General features: G+C 34.2%; 2 protein-coding genes across 2 annotated transcripts; one reads left to right on the top strand and one right to left on the bottom strand.

Moving 5' to 3' along the window:
- The first annotated feature begins 8,328 nt into the window (after positions 1-8,328).
- Positions 8,329-11,248, top strand: LOC132171082 (cold-regulated 413 inner membrane protein 1, chloroplastic-like). The gene is made up of 6 exons (XM_059582298.1): positions 8,329-8,549; positions 8,671-8,796; positions 9,494-9,589; positions 9,833-9,897; positions 10,665-10,734; positions 10,856-11,248. The coding sequence occupies exons 1-6, from the start codon at positions 8,401-8,403 to the stop codon at positions 11,019-11,021; spliced, it is 672 nt and encodes a 223-aa protein (XP_059438281.1). The 5' UTR covers positions 8,329-8,400; the 3' UTR covers positions 11,022-11,248.
- LOC132171081 (carbohydrate-binding X8 domain-containing protein-like) lies at positions 11,121-15,466 on the bottom strand. The gene is made up of 4 exons (XM_059582297.1): positions 15,316-15,466; positions 13,803-14,369; positions 13,614-13,656; positions 11,121-13,531 (listed from the first exon to the last, which is right to left on the bottom strand). Exons 1-4 carry the CDS (start codon positions 15,374-15,376, stop codon positions 13,309-13,311), a joined length of 894 nt encoding a protein of 297 aa, XP_059438280.1. The 5' UTR covers positions 15,377-15,466; the 3' UTR covers positions 11,121-13,308.
- Positions 15,467-17,377: the final 1,911 nt, after the last annotated feature.

Genomic DNA, 17,377 nt, shown 5'->3' with positions numbered 1-17,377 from the left:
AAAATAAAAATTCATCTCCGTCATTAACTTGATCACAATAATAAAATCCTCCAAATTAATCACACTAGGATGATTTTTTTTTTTTTTTTTTTTTTTTAACAAAACATTAACCATTAGAAAAATGCTCATGCATCATTTATTAGAGACCACACAACAATGCACACTCTACTTGGCCGGAATGTGGCTTCTCATTAACCCCCCAAATTTTTTTTTTTTTTTTATTTTTTGAAAAGTCTGCCAGAACCTTATAACCTTTGCTCTGATACCAAAATTGTAACATCTCCAGTCCGTTAAGACTGAGTTTGCCACTTTTCTTCTTTTTCAACAAAAGTTCTTGCAAAGATCTATAAGGTCTATCAGAGTACTTGATTTTGAAAGATACGAAAAATGCATAAAACATTTTTCAAGAGATTTTATTACAAGCGAAATTAGAAAACATTAAACTTTAGTTGCGGAATATCATATCATTACAATAACTTATATGAAAAGACTTTGAAAATTAATAATTATTCCCACCCCATTCCGGCCTCCTATTCCAGCATCCTTTCTACCTAAAAACAAGAAATAAAACTGAATGAGCCCAAAGGGGGCCCAGCAAGTAAAATCCACAACCATAAATAGTTTTACTCCTTGTTCTCAGTTTTGAAAATCATTTTCGCAAACAAATATAATTCTAGCCATAATAATATCTGTATGTACGGTTGCATCTCCCGTAACATATACATACTATTACATCTAGTAATAGATCATCGTTGTAAATCATCTTTATAAATCATCATCATAATGCATCATTATAAATAATCTTTGTAAATCATCTTAGCATATCTTCGTTGAAAATATAGTATCATTTTCTCATAATAGGGCCCATGTACACTATTACCCCTGTGCACGAGGGTTGCGGGTCCTTGTGACCATGGCACTGAACTGTGGCTACAGCCATGCCCGACCGTCAATTAACTCTTTCTTGGTGCACTCAACGGTCTAGTTGATGGAATACCACCTTCTGGCATAGCCTCCTTCAGTGGTTTCGCCTCCATCCGAGTATCGGTACTGAACTCTCATCTTATCTTATCTTGGGGCCAAAAATACTCTCCTCCATACATGTGCCCTCATTTCATAAACATTTATCTCATCTCTTGTACTTTTCTTTGTACTTCTTTTGATGCATCTTAGGGCAACATGTAGGAGGGTTTATCATCTTTTTTTTCTTTCTTATAATCATCATCATTTCTCAACTTTCTTTTCTTAAAATGGAAACTTTTCCAAATATAAACTTGTTGTGCTTAGAAAGCATTTAAACAAATAGAAACTTTCTAGATAATTCTTTTAGAAATCCTTCATGCATGCAACATAACTTCATAATACGTAAATAAAATAATCATTTACAATTTAATACAAGAATATATAAATAGCATGATATGAAGTAATTTTAGAAGGGGTAGTGAATTTACTTACCTCTAGACTGAAGCTAGAAGTGGTATGAAGGAATCTAGTTGCTCCAATATGACTAACACCATTAGTATATCTTTTGAAACTAATTTCTAAAGTCCGCTATCTCTTGTGTTCTTTCTTTCTTGTAGCGCTTGGTCTCGCCCTTTCTCTCTCTGTTCTGAGTAAACACTCTTAGAAAGAAGAAAGACCGAGTAAAAAGCGGAAGAATGAAGAATATATGCCAGAGATGGGAGAGGAGATGAGTTGTGAAAATTGTGAAGGAGAAGAGCTCTATTTATAGGAGAAAATCAAATACTATTTCACCAACCCTATACTATTCCACCAACCCTACACTATTCCACCAACCCTTTACTATTTCACCAACCCTATACTATTCCACCAACCCTACACTATTCCACCAACCCTACACTATTCCACCAACCCTATACTATTTCACCAACCCTATACTATTCCACCAACCCTATACTATTCTACCTTCAATTTACAATTATACCCTCATTCTATCTTCAATTTACAATTATACCCTCATTTTACTATTTCACCAACCCTATACTATTTCACCAACCCTATACTATTCTACTTTCAATTTACAATTATACCCTCATTCTATCTTCAATTTACAATTATACCATCATTTTACTATTTCACCAATTACCATTCTCTAATTACCACTCTCATAAATTTCCCAAGAATTAAAATCCTTAGCTACAATGGATATTAAAATAACATCATTATCAAAATAATCTATTTAAATAGCTTTGAAAATTCTGGGACACTACAGTTAAGATTGAGATTGAAATCAAAGACACTAATATGTTTATAAATAATGTGAATTGAAGTTCAATCATGAACATAATTTGAATGGAAACTTAGAATAAGATGGTATTTGTAAAATAAAACACATTATCCCAGCATGCTATAATCTCATGGATTCTAGGCCACGTCCACATCTTAAGGATCTTTCGTATTAAGAGTTAATAGACTTTTGTTGTCCCGATGAAAAACAAGTTTATCGTTTTCATTTTGACAATGCTTCTTGGCATATCAAAAGAGAAGAAATTCGTGAAATGCACAAATATTACAGAGAACCAATGTCTGAAACCAAGGTTATAAGAAATCAAATTCTTTTATTATTATTGTTATTATTTTGTCTTGTCTTGAGGTTGAGTTCATCGATCTGGCAGGTGAAGCCCACCCAATCAAATTCTTTTATTATTATTTTGTCTTGTCTTTGTTATTTTTATTTATTCTAATGTTTTCTTTTTCTAGAGAAAAGAAGCAATATATGTGACAATGTTGTTGAGCGCATCGATCCTGTAGATGAAGCCCACCACCAACTTGAGTGCAATAGAGGCAAGAATGATTTTGTCCTGCCCAAAACAATGCCATTTAGTAAACACCAAAAAGAAAGATTGAAGATTGTGAAATGATTGTGCTTTCTATGAATATCAATTAATTAAGATTGCAAAACTAAAACTAAATAGCGCAAGCAAATGACATCAATTACCATACAAAATAAATATAGATGATAAATCAAGGTGAAAGCCTCAAATTTCATTAGAACTAAATCAACATGTCGTTGTCTATGTAGCAAAATATTATAAAATACTAAAAAGAAAATTCAATAAAAAATATCTTAAGTCAAAACAAATGGAGCCTAAATGAGCAAATATGATCTTAATGACAGAAGCACCATGTCTTCGTTGACAATCAAAAGTAGCAAAATATATTTAGAAGGAGAGAAGGATTAAGAGAAGAATAAAAAAAAATACCTTGACATGCAAGCAACTGTTTTCCTTTGAGACAGACAGTTGAGGGTTTTGAAGGAGCAAATCCTTCCATCTGCATCCAACCTGCCACCATGGAACTTTAGATGGTAGCATTTATCAAATCCTTGCTAGAGCGGAAGGTATGGGATGTGATTTTATACGAGATGACAATAACTTTAACCCACTATTTAAAGAATAATCACAAAGAAACCATTTGGGCATGGAAATGACCTAAAAGTGCTTAGGGGAGAAAAAATTTAGGGCAGGCAAAATGGGTTCATGTGTCGGATTCGTGTTATCCCACATCAACTTGTTTATGCCAATCCGAACACGACACGTTTATTAAACGGGTAATCCGTTTATGAGATGAATCTATTTAAATTAAACTCTAACCCTAAAATTACGTGTCGAGTTCACGAGTCACAAGTTAAATTGTCAACTATAAATTAAGTTAAACTTAAAATTTACTTAAAAAATAAATAAATTGTATAAACGTATTCACCTGCGAACTCGGTTAACTCGCCAACCCGTTTACTCTCAAACCACTTATTGCGTTTGTGTCGAGTTCGCTAATTAAAGTGCCAACCTTAGAGAAAACCCATTTGGTGTTTTATACCTATCCCATATAAAACTGCCCAATAGTAAATGACAAATATTTTAGGAAAAATTACACTTTAACCCCCTAAAGTTTGGAGCGATTTTCAATTCGACCACCAATGTTTCAATTTTTGCAATGCACCCCCCAAACTTGCAATTTTTTTTCAATTTGACCAATGTCATCCCAAAATTTTCATATTGCCCCTAATTTTTTATTTTTTATTTAAAAAAAAAAAATTGTGAGGTGCAGAAATGGCCAGATAGCCAAAGGGATGGCCGTAAATATTTTTTTTTTTTTATAAAAAATAAAAAAATAAATTATGAGCAATATGGAAATTTCGGGATGACATTGGTCGAATTGAAAAAAATTTGCAAGTTTGGGAGGGTGCATTGCAAAAATTGAAACATTAGAAGTCAAATTGAAAATCGCCCCAAACTTTAGGGGGGTAAAGTGCATTTTTTTCAAGATTTTAGTCCAAATTGAATAGAGGTCGGTATCTTTGTGGGCATGTTAGGCAAAAGGTCATTAGTGGCCCAGAATTATTTCTTAAAAATTTCAAATTTTTAATATTTTTATTTTTTATGCTACATCAATTATTTTTTATTATTATTTAAATTTTTTTTTAAAAAAAAATTCACTTTTTCATATTAGATATTTTTATTTTTTATATATCAATTAATTTCTTCTAAAAGACCAGGGACAGATTTTAGTTCGGAGAAAAAGTTGTCGTTTAGATTGCGAGAATCAAAAGCGTGCAAGAATGAGTTGATTAGGTGAGGCAAGAATGATTTCGTTCTAATCACTTCTGATTACAATGGAATCACTCTGTCTTACCTTATCACAATTATTCCTCCTCAGTCCTCCCGACAACCTCAAGGTTATGTTGTAAGAGGTAAATGATAAAAAAAAAAAAAACCAATTAACAGTTTTTGATTTAATCTTCCATTGTTATGATCTTCTTTTTATGCTGTTGTTGAGGTGTGGTAGATTCCTATAAACTCTTTCAAATGGGTTATTTTTAATTATATTAATTTTCGTATGGATAATTTTTTTTTTTTTTTTTTTTTTTTTTTTGTTCGTATGGATAATTGTTAATTAGGGGTGTAAACGAGCCGAGCTTGAGCGAGCTTTCCTTGTTCAGGCTTGGCTCGTTTAAATTTTACTCGAGTTCGAGCTCGAGTCAAGCTCAATGGCGAGCCAAAAAAATCGAGCTTGAGCTAAGAATAAGTCAAGCCGAGCCAGCTCGCGAGCTGGCTCTTATATTTAATGTTTTTGTTTTTTTTTTAAAAAAAAATTTAACTTCAAGTACTCTTAAACGGCTTAAGAAATTAGTTTGCATATGAGTATTTGCTTAACCTGGCTAGTCGAGTATGGAGCCTGAGTCAATACAGCAAGGCATATGATTTCAAAGAGAGAGGATATGCATCATTTTATAAATAAGCAAACTTGGAGATTAATGTTTTCTTAACAATGTGAGACAAGTTAACAGGTTGCATTTAGACTGCATTGGGACAACGCCCCCTACAAAAAACTATTTTTTCAACGTCTCTCTCTCAATCCCCCTCATCAGTCACAGTGCATCTTCCACCTGAACTTTCATTTCCCACTCTCTCACTCTCGCTCATCAAACAAGTAGTGATAGTGTTTGGGTCTGTATGATTCTTCAATAATTTATACCTTTTACAATCTCCCTCAATAATTTCTGCTTGATTATTCTTCCTTTCGTTTGGGTCTGCTCTAATTGAATCGAGGTCTTTTTAATGATTGTTCTCTCTCTCTTTGATCACGAAGGGTTTAGAATTTTTCATTCTCTAACGCTTAAATATAAATGCAATTTTAAGATTTAAATAATTATGAGATTTATAATTAATTATGTATTACTTAGTTTATATATATATATATATACACACACACACGAGCTTGCTCACGAGCCTAGCCGAGTCGAGCCGAGCTTGTTTCGTTTAATATTCGAGCTAAGATTTGTGTTCATGAAGTGCTTCATTTAATATTCGAGTCGAGCACGAGCCGAGCCCGAGCTTGCTCGCAAGACGCTTCGCTCACTTAACAGCCCTATTCTTAATGTGTGGAAGACTTAGCAAGAGTTGGGAAATGCATGACATATATAGTCGGTGCATACTTCTCAAAGCTTGTCAAAAAATTATCTAGTTATTTATGCCCTATAATCTCATAAATTTGAGATGTTAAAGCAGTTGGGAGGTTTTCTCTTTTTTTTTTTCTTAATAGTGATTGCTAATAAATTTATTGGTAATTTTAAAAATCACATTTATCTTTAGAGAGATTTAAAAGAAAAGAAAAAAAAGATTGGTGTTAATAATTTGTCTATATTTCTCCTATATTCTCCTTCAAATTTATTAGATCAATTATTAAATTTGTAGGGTCTACTATTGACTTATGTGGGGTTTATATAAGTTCACGAATCTAATAACCGATTTGTATAATGAGATAGAAAAACATATAAAAAAAATATTGATACCAATTATTTCTCTACAATACGAATAACATAAAATAATTTTTTTTTTAAAAAAAAGAATATTTAAATGGCATAAATAAATAATAGATAATTTTAAAAGTCATTAGATTAAATAGATAAATTAACTTTTAATTTGCTATTTTATATACAAATATGACTCATTGGGTTGTTAAGCACCAAGCATATTGTAGAGCGTTTTTGCTTAGGGTCTGTTTGGGATTGCGTTTGAGGGGCCTAAAAGTACTTTAAACACTCAAAGAGTCCGTTTGAATAAAAAAGTATTCGTTTGGTAAAAAAATTAAAAGCGCTTTTAATGCTCCAAAAAAACTTCAAAATGGCCAAAAAGCATTTTGGGCAACAGCTTAAAAATGAAACTTTTGTCCAAAAGCTCTTTTTTTACTTAAAAACTCTATTTCTTAAACGCAATCTCAAACATGTTCTTAACGTTGTTTTGCTATATATTATAATCGCTTTATTCTTCTAAAAAAGAAAAAAAAAAGCACCAAGCATACTAAATTGACCCATTTCCAATGGGATCCAAATTTCGTTGCATTTGGTCACGACAAGAGTTACAATGGGCCGGCCACAATCCATATGAAAGAATAAGGCACAGTTTCATTAGAGATCTCTACAAGAAAATAATTATTCTTTTAAAAAAAACGTTTTGTTAAATAAAGCATCTTCCTAGACCTTTACACGTGGCATTATTTTATTATTTTTGACTTGTAAAATAGCCATTGAAAGAGGTGTCGTTATTAAGCCTAGGTAAAGTTTCTTTATTTTTTGACAATGATGAGAAAACCTAGTTGATACTTGTCGTGCAATTCTAAATATCTACCTTTCATTTTATTTTTATATTATTAGGTTAATGTGGTAATATTCATCAACTTTTAATTCTTTAAATAATGATGACTAATTCAAAGGCTAATGAGCACCGTTGCATTAGTTAAGTGACATGAAAGTGATATAAGAGATGAGAATGAAATGTTACTTTTATTTAACAAATAATAAAAGCTCAAGAGAAATAATATTTAATAGATTGTTAAACTTGAACAACTCTCATCTAACTAGGATGATGTGACCGTGAATTTCATTTGGTATTATATTCTAATATGTCCATTTTTTTAGTAAAGGGCACAAAAAACTTAATTTGTATTTTATATATATATGCTCAATGCATTCGGTGTCTCTCCTTCAATCGCCTCCTTTTGGAGGGTGTTGGTATTTCAAAGCTAATAAGCTCATTGATTTGCTTCAAACACCACTTTAATAGTGTCATTTCTTGGTATGTTAACCAAAATCCAAAGGACCGAACCATTTTTTGGCCCATTTCTTATTTGTTTGTATTTTTTTTGCATTGTATTTGCTGTTTCGGGTTTATTGTTGGAGAGCTTAACTATTTTTCAGTTTTTTTTTTTTTTTTATTCCCTGTACCCTAATCTTATTTGCTTTGAAGAAAAAAAAACCCTCAATTCTCTAATTTTATAGGAATGTTACATTTCTTAAATTTTTTTTTTTTTTTCAAAATTTACTTTTCAAATAATAGGGAAAAAATGTAAAATTAATCCTTGTGATTTACCTGATTTACAATTAGCTCCTTAGAATGCCAAAAAAAAAAAAAAAAAATTTCTTACAGTCAAATTTTGTCTACTAATTTAACAAATTTTGTTAGTGTAACACTGACTTAAGTATAATAAGTATCACAATTTTATTGATTCTAACGTTTCATATCATAATATGTTAAATCAATAAACAATTTAACTTTAGCAGCTAAATTATTTTTATTTTTTGGCATACTGATGAACCTTTGAATTTATTTTGATTTTGATGAACGCAGCCGCGAACAACTAATTTTCGGATCTCAAACCCTTTTTACGGATCTCAAACCCTTTTCACGGATCTCAATCCTGCTACTGTTTAAGCTAAACACGTGTAACCAAAAGCAAGTTTGTCACCCACTAGGCGATCAAATCGTAGGCTTATTCTAGAAAATTTAATCTTTATAAATCAGACTTTTGTTTCTCTAACTAGTAAACTCTCTCACTCCGTGCCACTCACTTTTCTCAGTGCTCTCTCTCACTCAAGAGGAAATGGCGCCTCTTTCCCTGTCTTCATCTGCTCTCGGAGCTTTCACTCCCTACAGCAGCAGCACGAAGAACTTTCTCTTTGCAGGAGCTCCGTGTCACCAGCCCAAGCTCTTCTTCCATGTCGCTGATCAACGCTCTAATAATCCCCTCAGGCAGAGACTAGATAAATCGGATTTCGAAGAATTTGATTGCAAGGCTTTTTTCTTTTCTTTTTCCTTTTTTAGATAATTGTAATTTTCGATTTTTTTTTTTTTTTTTTTAATATTGTTACAGATTTTGTGTCGATCGTAAGGGGATGATGGTGGCGAAGGAGAAGAAGAGGAGGGGATTCGGTGCGGTTTGCTACGCTGGGCCTCTCGCTGCTCGTAACCTCCAGTGGATCTCCATCGTTTCTTCCGCGTAAGTCTCTACACGTAATCTCATGCTCATATCCGTAGATTCATACGTATTCATTCCAATTATAAATGCATGTATGTATGTATGTATGTGTGTGTATTTTGAAAGTGGCTTTATCTTTTTTCTGCAAGACGGTGGTTTCTTGAAATTTCCAAAGATCAATTCCTTTTTTTAGAAAATGAATAAATTTTGATATGAAGTTAAAGTCTAGAAGCTTGTAGATGGTCAAACACAAGGTTTGGTTATGAATATGATTGTTAGAATATAAATTAAATAATTAAATTTATTCATTCCCGCATAAGCTTTCAAGAGTTTGAGTCGCATGTGAGGGGAAATATTAGAATATAAATTAAATGATTAAATTCTAAGCTTAAGCCACTTTTGGGATAAATGGTGATTTGACAAGATGACTAGGAATTGCTTCTTTGGTTATGAATATGGAATACTTGATTATATTTGGAGTTAAATATATATTTAGATCTGTTAGCAAACACTCTATGTTGGCTACTTCACATTGTTTGTGGAAAGCAAATTACAGCTAAATTGTGGTCCTGTTGTTATTTTCTTGAACTGAACTGGTTATCAATAAGCTTTATGTGCCACTAAATGGCAGAGTTTTATAACTTGGGCATTTCTTGGAAATATGAGCATCGAGTACTTCTCTGTTACATTCTGATGGATATTCAAACTACTTTTTTAGGGTGTTAATGGTTGCCAAGGGAACTGCTGTTCAGAAATCCTTTCTTGTTCCCTTATTTGCTCTACAAGCTCCTGCAAGTGTCATCTCATTCATTAAGTAAGCCTTCCTAAATATCTTTACTGGCTTTATCTTATCGAATAGAAAGATTATCATCATCATGTTCGATGATTCAATGAAAGTTAATTGGGTTCATGCCCTCTGGTTCTTAAGTCTACTCTTCAAGCACCTAGAGGCATTTTTTTTGTGGACCAACCAGAGGCATTATCTTATGGATCAAGGAAGCCTTTTAAGTTTCATGCGTGTAGTACCTTGTTGAACTCATATAAAATTGATTTGCAGGGGTGAATATGGTGTTTGGATTGCATTCTTGGCACTTCTCGTACGTCTCTTCTTCTTCATTCCTGGTAGGTCTAGCTAACTACTTAATTTGAGTGCTAGCTTAGGTAAAGTTTTGATGTCTTATTTCTGATGGTATGGTATTTAAAAGGCTTATGTGATTTGCTTATGGGCAACAAAATTAAGTTTTTGCGCTATTTTTGTACATAAGAGTGGAGAATGTTACTGAATTCCCCTTTCTTTCTTTAGTGGTTTTGATCTCTTAAAATTGAACCCCACTGGGTTGTATAAGAGCATTTATATTCAATTTTTCTCCTACAAATTTTTTCCTAAACACTCTGAGAGCATTCCTAAAATTTTCATCTGTGATCTGGGTTTTGGGCCAAAACATTTGGTTCAAGAGCATTAAAATTAGATGGCTCTACCAATTGGATAACTGGAGCCTGGAGGGAAGAATGAAATCATTGGAACTCAATGGAAAAAAGAATCAGTAGTTCTTTTGAGAAACCACAGTATAGGTCCCTGATTTTCTAATGCCAATGGTCCTTTGACCAACTGGCACTACCTCCCCCAAGAAATTAAGGGGCAGAGAGTGAGGTTTAGTCCCTCTATTGAAGGGGGGAAAAAGAAAAGAAAAAAGGGTACCTATATTTTCAACAGTGAGGAATATTACTTGCTGAAAAACCTGTGAGGAATAAAAGCAAAGAATGAAAAGATATGAAATGCTTGGTTATGGTTGCACTTCTCAATGTCTTGCTCTGTGTTTTACTCTCTTTTATTGACTGATCAGAGATAAATTTCCAACCAATCCTATGTATGTCTTCCTTGTTTCTAGGTGAACTTGAGTTGCCATTTGTGGCATTAGTGTTGGTGCTTGTAGCTCCTTATCAAGCCTTGAACCTACGGTAAGTAAAAGCATGTTTGAGGCCAAATGAGATCATTATATTCATCCAAAAAAAAAAAAAAAAAGAGATCATTATTTGTTTTTCCATAGTTTTTATGTTTCCTGGTATATTTTATTGGCAGGGGAACTCAGGCAGGTGCTATTATTTCCTTGTTGATTGCTGGATATATGGCTTTCCAGCATTTCTCACGAGCAGGCAGCTTGCAGAAAGCCTTTGACCAAGGTTCAATTGTTGCCACCTTAGCCATCATTTTCATCACTACTGCATCAGGCTTGCTTCTGATTTGAATTTCGCGTAAAATCATAAATGGATGTGGCCTTTAATCATCTGTAAATTATTGTCCTAGTTTTTTTTTTTTGTTTTTTTGGGGTGGGGGGAGGGGGTGGTAGAATAACAGAACAATCGAAGTTAATGGAACTTTCTTTCTCTTATTAGATATATTTATCTGTAATGAGCACAATAAATATGCTGAATGTGTAGTAGCATTCTTCAAATGATGAAGTATTTTTTACTAGTGTGGTCTTGCCTGAGTTTTTTTATTGGTTTTCTTATATATTATTCTGGCCCAGATCACTTCTTGCACAATACTATATGAAACTTCGTTTATTATCCATAGACAAATTCCTAAGCTCTCTCTCATAAGCCCGTTGCTCTGTCCCGGATTACTTCTTGCACAATACAATATCAAGCTTAATTTATTATCTACGAACAAATCCCTAATCCTCTCTCCCTTTCCCTTTCTCTTTCTCATCGTAGCCGCTCGAGTGGTTTACAAAAACATATGGTTTTCTTAAGAGTAGAGAAAACCATTGTAAAAAATAAATAAAGATTTTGTTCTTACTCTCCTAGGTGATTAGTTATGCAGCTTGGATCGAATCAGCCCTTCCATTTCTTCTAGAAGTTGGGAAAATTGCTTCCCTTCTGACATATAAATTATGTGCAAGAAGTTGGGATCATCAAATGCTTCAGATTAAGCTTTTAGATCTTTGGACCCGTTTGGTTAAATTTAGAAAAGTATTTTGGATTTGGGGTTTTGAAAAAGATAAAAAGTTCGAGAATTGATTTGGTGGGGCTTCATTTGAGAAAAGTTGAAAATTGGTTTGGTAAAATGGAAGTGTTTTGTAAAAATTAAATATTAAGAAATATTAAAAAAAAAAAAAAAATCTTAACAAAATTAAAAAATTGTTACACCACAGTGGTGGCGGCACTGTTACTGTAGTGGTGATCCGGCAACCTTGGTGGCCATGCGTCACTTTTTTCTTTTTTGAAAAGTGTGTTAATAATAGGGGGGGCCACGTCTGAAAATTCATTTGGTTGAGAAGAATTTTCAACATTTGAAATGTGAAAAGAATTTTGTAGCAGTTTGCCAAACAAGCACTTAATATTTTCTTTGACTTTTCTTTTTTTATGAAATTATTAAAATATTCTGAGTTAAATACTTCATTAGTACACTTTGTACTGGACTGCTGGTAGGCTTGAACAATGAAATGAAAGCATATAAATTATCTAGAAAGGATATGGTATGTGCCCATGAGCTACTTTTATTTGTTTTAAATAATATAATGTCACCACCTTTTGTCTGTGATGCAAAATGCCATTTGGAGGGCTTGAATTGGTGAAGTCTATGCACATTTGTCTGTTGCCTGCAGACACCACCTGATAGAGCTAGTTCCTTTTCGTTTGTCTGGATAGCATTTGAATGCAAATGTTTGTATGAGTTTCAAACAATCCAAATGTAGTTTCAGTTTACACGATTTTCTTTTTCATATGCATTTTTTCAGAAAGAGAAATTGTAATTTCTTTTACTAATATATATCCCTAGTCATCCTTATCGCTGGCTATATGCTGTCTCAATTGTTAAATTCTCATTTATCGCAAAAGTTTTAAGCTAATAGAAATATGTGAATTTAATCATTTAATTACATGTGGATTATATAACTGAAATGTGGGGTGAATTGTAGAGTCAGTGTTTGAACTCATAACATCTGGTTCTGATTCTATGTTAAATCACCAATTATCCTAAAAGCTTAAGCTGATAGAAAGGTTAAATTTAATCATTTAATTAATATTCTAACACCAACTATTCAAATACCATGATCTTTATTAGATGACCAAATAAACCAACTATATCTGATATTGGAAATATACTGACCAAAATTGTGTGATATTCTAGAAGAAAATCTACTTCTTATTACTCTTGTAGGTCTATAAATTAATTCATGCCCTAGCTGATTTCGAGTACAGGTCTCTTCATTTGGAAAGCAGTCCTAAAGCTGGATGGGCTTGTCTAAATAATTTATTATGCTAACACTGCAGAGAAAGTAACTATGAGTCTTACAAGTACTAGAACCTATAGACTTCTTTGCTCTTCTGCGTTTTCTCCTGTGCTTCTTCCTCCACTATCACGTATACATAGGTAACTTAAAAACTTAATGCTGAGAACGAGGCTTTGAGATGCTACAATTTCCCAATGTCGATTTTAAGTGCCTCCTTTGAAATTCATGAAGTGTGCTGGCAGACTGAGTGAATTGCCAGCTTGTCTTGGAGAGAGTGACTGAACTTGATTTCCTTCAGTTAAAGATAATTTGCTGCTAGTACCCCCAAGAGAGCAGTTGTGGTGAAGAGCATCAGCGGACAGTAGGAGACTGAGATGGCTGAGTTGGGGCTCCCTGTTGGTTCTGCACCATATACTGTTGATCCACCGGGTATAGTCATGGTTGGTGTTGTTGGAGTCATCATGGTTGTTGGCGGAGTCATCGTGCTTGTTGTCGGCGTTGGGATAACCGGTGAGGTTGTGCTGTTTGATGGAAAAAATGGATAAGCCTTTGCCTTAAGCTTTGACAGGAGAAATGAAATTGGAGATGATTGAGAAAGATTACCTGGGTGTTGTCTTGGATGATCCAAAGTGACAGTTTCCAGTACCTGTAATGATGCAGATAGAGCAGTATAAGTATATGTCAATGCATAAGGAGCCATTTAAAACTTGCTCAAGAATTGTGTGAAAGTGTGAATTAATTTCAATGGCTGAAGTCTTTTGAGCAGATATTTGGAAAATATGGTTATCTTACTTGGGTCAGTGTTGGTAAGTTGTGCAGTTCCTCCAAATACACAGCTAGTAGGCGCTGGATTTTTCTGGTAATAGTCATTGAAGGCATAAGAAGCGTGGTCACGCAGGGTGTTTGGGTTGTAACAACTTGCTCCTGGTTGAATTGCAGAACAGTCCGCACCTCCATAGCCACAAGCATAGTCAATAGCCACCTGTAAAGCTGTTTCTGAAGCTGTCGGGTTTGCAATACACCAAGAGCCGCCTGACGTTGTGGGAGTCGTGGTGGTCGGGGATGTTGGAGTTGTGGTGGTCGGGGACGTTGGAGTTGTGGTGGTCGGGGGCATCGGAGTTATTGTGGGTGGGGTGGGAGGAGTTATGGTCGGCTCTGTCGTGGTCGGTGCCGGTGGGGATGGAGGATATACTATAGGAGTTGGGTTTGTTGTGCCTGGAGTTGTTGGGTTGACAATGGGAACCGTATCCAGTTGTGTGGTGGACACTGAAGATGAGAAGAGCATCTTGTTTTCTTGATGGTGCAGTAATTTGTTTTGCTGGATTGCTTCTGAAGGAGGTTTCTCTGCAACACTTGAACCTGAAGAAATCAGAGACAGGATAAGTTCTTTTCCTTTTTCATTTCAGTGACATGATTAAAAAACATTAAAAAAAAAACTGCTGCCTTTGACTCTACGTCAAATATCCCTGCTGTCTGAGAAATTGGAGTTGCAAATAGAATAAGTAAAATTCTGGAAACAAACAGGTACACAACAGAGATGAGCAGGATCAGGATGAATGCAAAGATACTTACGGGTGTCAATTTGTGTTCTCGTGTCGAGACATGAGAATAAAACTATATAAATCAATCCTAGTATGCTAATTTTGTGTTGAGTTCGTGTCGTACTCGCAAGTTGTGTCAAAAATTACTAGCTCTATAAATACTATTTAGGTAAAAACAGAGACAAATAAATTGGTAAAAGTAGATTGCTGTGAGATACTATTTGATATAAGATTATAGGCTCAATTTCAAATCAACAAGAGCTACCTTATTATCTAATGCTATCTAGCTGGATCCGAAAGCATGAATAACCTTGTCTTAGAAATAATTCAAAATTGAAAAATGACAAAGGAGATAAACTTTAAGACATGAAAACTTCAAAGGAAGATTTTATTTATTTATTTATTTATTTATTGACATCCATAGACACAAAATGGACACCTCTACTTGCTGTGGGGATCATATCTGCCCTGAAAATTTAGATTTGAGATTTTACTTGCAGCATAACACCTTCATTAGTAGATTATTTTGTCAAATTCTTTCAAAATAAATGTCAAAATGTGCAGTATTTTAACAAAACCTTCCTCTTCTTGCATGGGAAGAGAGATATGTTAGGCTAGCATTCATACACTAGAAACAGACAATTCCATTTTTGTTTTCTTATGCAAAAAAAGTTTGAATAAATGAGAATCCAAATGACATTTTTAGAGTGAGGATATATGTTGGAAATGCAATTAGAAAGAAGAAGAGAACAAAATATTATCACCTGAAGTGAGGAAAAGACTCAAGGAAAAGAAAGAGAAACACCAAAGAAGGATAGCACCCATCTCCCCAAACAGCTTCTACAATTGGGTTGTTGATTTGGAAGAATGACAGAGAAGCTATAAGATATTTAAAAAAAAAAGGGGGAAGCACCAATGGTGTTAATCCAAGTGAAGAGTTCCATCTTGTTTTGAAAGCATTAATTATATATATAAAAACTAGAAGAATCATAGATTTCTTGGATGGTAGAGAGACGAAAAGAGAGAAGAAAGAATATAAGAAAACTTAAGGAAGGAGGTATTGGGGTAGTTGGAAACTGCAAGCAAGAGAAGGTGCAAAAAGAGGGAAAAAGTTTATGAAGAGGGGAAAAGCCGAAAAGGTAAAAGAGTGATCTGTTTGGAATTTAAATCTGGTGTTTGTGTTTGGGATTTTATTGATGCCGCAGTGATGTTGTGGAATTTTCTTTTGGTACTTTTTCTGCTTCACTTTCTACTGTTTTTATGGTACAAATCAGAAGCTAAAGGTGGTGAGAGAGAAAGACGGAGATCTTGTTTTTCAGTTTTTCTCATCCACTGAATCAAGAATGTCATTCCCCATTCGCTTTGTTCTTTTGATTCATCATTGTTTTCATTCATACAATGCAATGCTAGAGCCTAGAGGAGATTTTTATATGGACAAAGTTTTCCTCCAAATTAGGTTGAAGAAATTTTTTTCAATCTAATCTATAAAAGTAACATGCATCTCTTTTTTTAGTAACACGTGATATACACATGATTTTTTAATAAAATTTATTTCAATTTTGTCATTATTATTAAAAAAAACATGTGCATCTGATATGTTCAAGGGACACGTCACTTTTATAGAGTAAGTTGAAAGAAATTCCTTTGACCCAGTTTGAAGGAAAATTTTGTCCTTTTTATATTGATTTTTTTTTTTTTTTTTTTTTTTTTGAATCTGTTGCCCATGGATTTGGAGCAAAGGGGCAGAAATGCACCTTTGAGGCCCAGAAGAAAAAGGTCCACCTAGGGTTTGGGTTTGGGTTCGAAACAACTCTGCCAAGTTTACCATGTACAATGAGAAAAAGAACCGTCAAAAAAAAAAAAAAATACTGTCCCTGACCAAAACCAAAATATGTGAAGAGCTGTAACACCGACTGTGAAACCAGGATCCAGGATTTACTTGGGTTTGGACTTGAACAGCCCAAGACCAAGTTGGGCCAGCATGATCAGATTACGATACTTCTGGTAGTTTCTTTTAGTTCGATCTTCTTTTGGGTTGTCACGAAAAGATAAAGCATCCTCTTCACATATCTCATGCATGGGTGCAATACTTATTTATAAGTGGCTGTTATAGGGTTTATATGAATGACTGTTAGGTGGCTGAACCACGCCAAGTGTCTAAAGATGGTTCAACCACCTTAGATTTAGTCAGATGGGGTGAGACAAGAATGGAACTAGAGTTTTATGTTTGGGAGAATAAAACTATGAAAAATATTTTTTTTTGGAAGGGGGGGTCAAAAATTAAATTTATAAGGCCTATTTCATAAAACACCTAATTTTGAGGCATTTTAAAAAATTTGGGGGACCTTAGCCCCCCAACCACTAACATGCTTCCACCTGGGTGAAGGGAGTGACTGAACTACCCAAGTGCTCGTAGTTAGTTCAGCCATACCCAATTTAGCCGGAGAAGCGAAGTCAAACAACCCTAAGTACTTAGGAGTAGTTTAGTCACTCTATATTTAGCACAAGGGAGCAATCCAACAACCTACCAAGTCCAAATGCCATGAAGGTGGTTCGGCCACTAAAAAATACCCAAAAAGTCATATATATATATATATATATATATTTTCTCTTGATCGGCCCAAAAAAGAGTACTACACAAAAAAATAATTCCACCGTATTACATGAAATCTCAATCCAGAGATTGCACCTTACTTGACCCTCCCAATACACCGCCATTTTCCACAGGGTATGCTTTGAGTATTTGAGTTCTCTTCTAAGGATGCCAAGCTGATTAGGTATCCCAAAACATTCGGAAAACGTTTGCTGAACTCACCAATGACAAAT

This window comes from Corylus avellana, chromosome ca2 (assembly GCF_901000735.1).
Source record: "Corylus avellana chromosome ca2, CavTom2PMs-1.0".
Lineage (NCBI taxonomy): Eukaryota > Viridiplantae > Streptophyta > Magnoliopsida > Fagales > Betulaceae > Corylus > Corylus avellana.
This window is presented reverse-complemented; position numbering and strand designations above follow the sequence as displayed.

Excerpts from the sequence above, each read along its gene's own strand:
- LOC132171082 (XM_059582298.1), top strand. The coding sequence starts at position 8,401 with ATGGCGCCTCTTTCCCTGTCTTCATCTGCTCTCGGAGCTTTCACTCCC. Across the intron at positions 8,797-9,493 it reads ATCTCCATCGTTTCTTCCGC|GGTGTTAATGGTTGCCAAGG; the intron begins GTAAGTCTCTAC and ends CTACTTTTTTAG. Across the intron at positions 10,735-10,855 it reads TATCAAGCCTTGAACCTACG|GGGAACTCAGGCAGGTGCTA; the intron begins GTAAGTAAAAGC and ends TTTTATTGGCAG.
- LOC132171081 (XM_059582297.1), bottom strand. The coding sequence starts at position 15,376 with ATGGGTGCTATCCTTCTTTGGTGTTTCTCTTTCTTTTCCTTGAGTCTT. Across the intron at positions 13,657-13,802 it reads ACTTACCAACACTGACCCAA|GTACTGGAAACTGTCACTTT; the intron begins GTAAGATAACCA and ends GCATCATTACAG. Across the intron at positions 13,532-13,613 it reads TCATCCAAGACAACACCCAG|CACAACCTCACCGGTTATCC; the intron begins GTAATCTTTCTC and ends TCCATCAAACAG.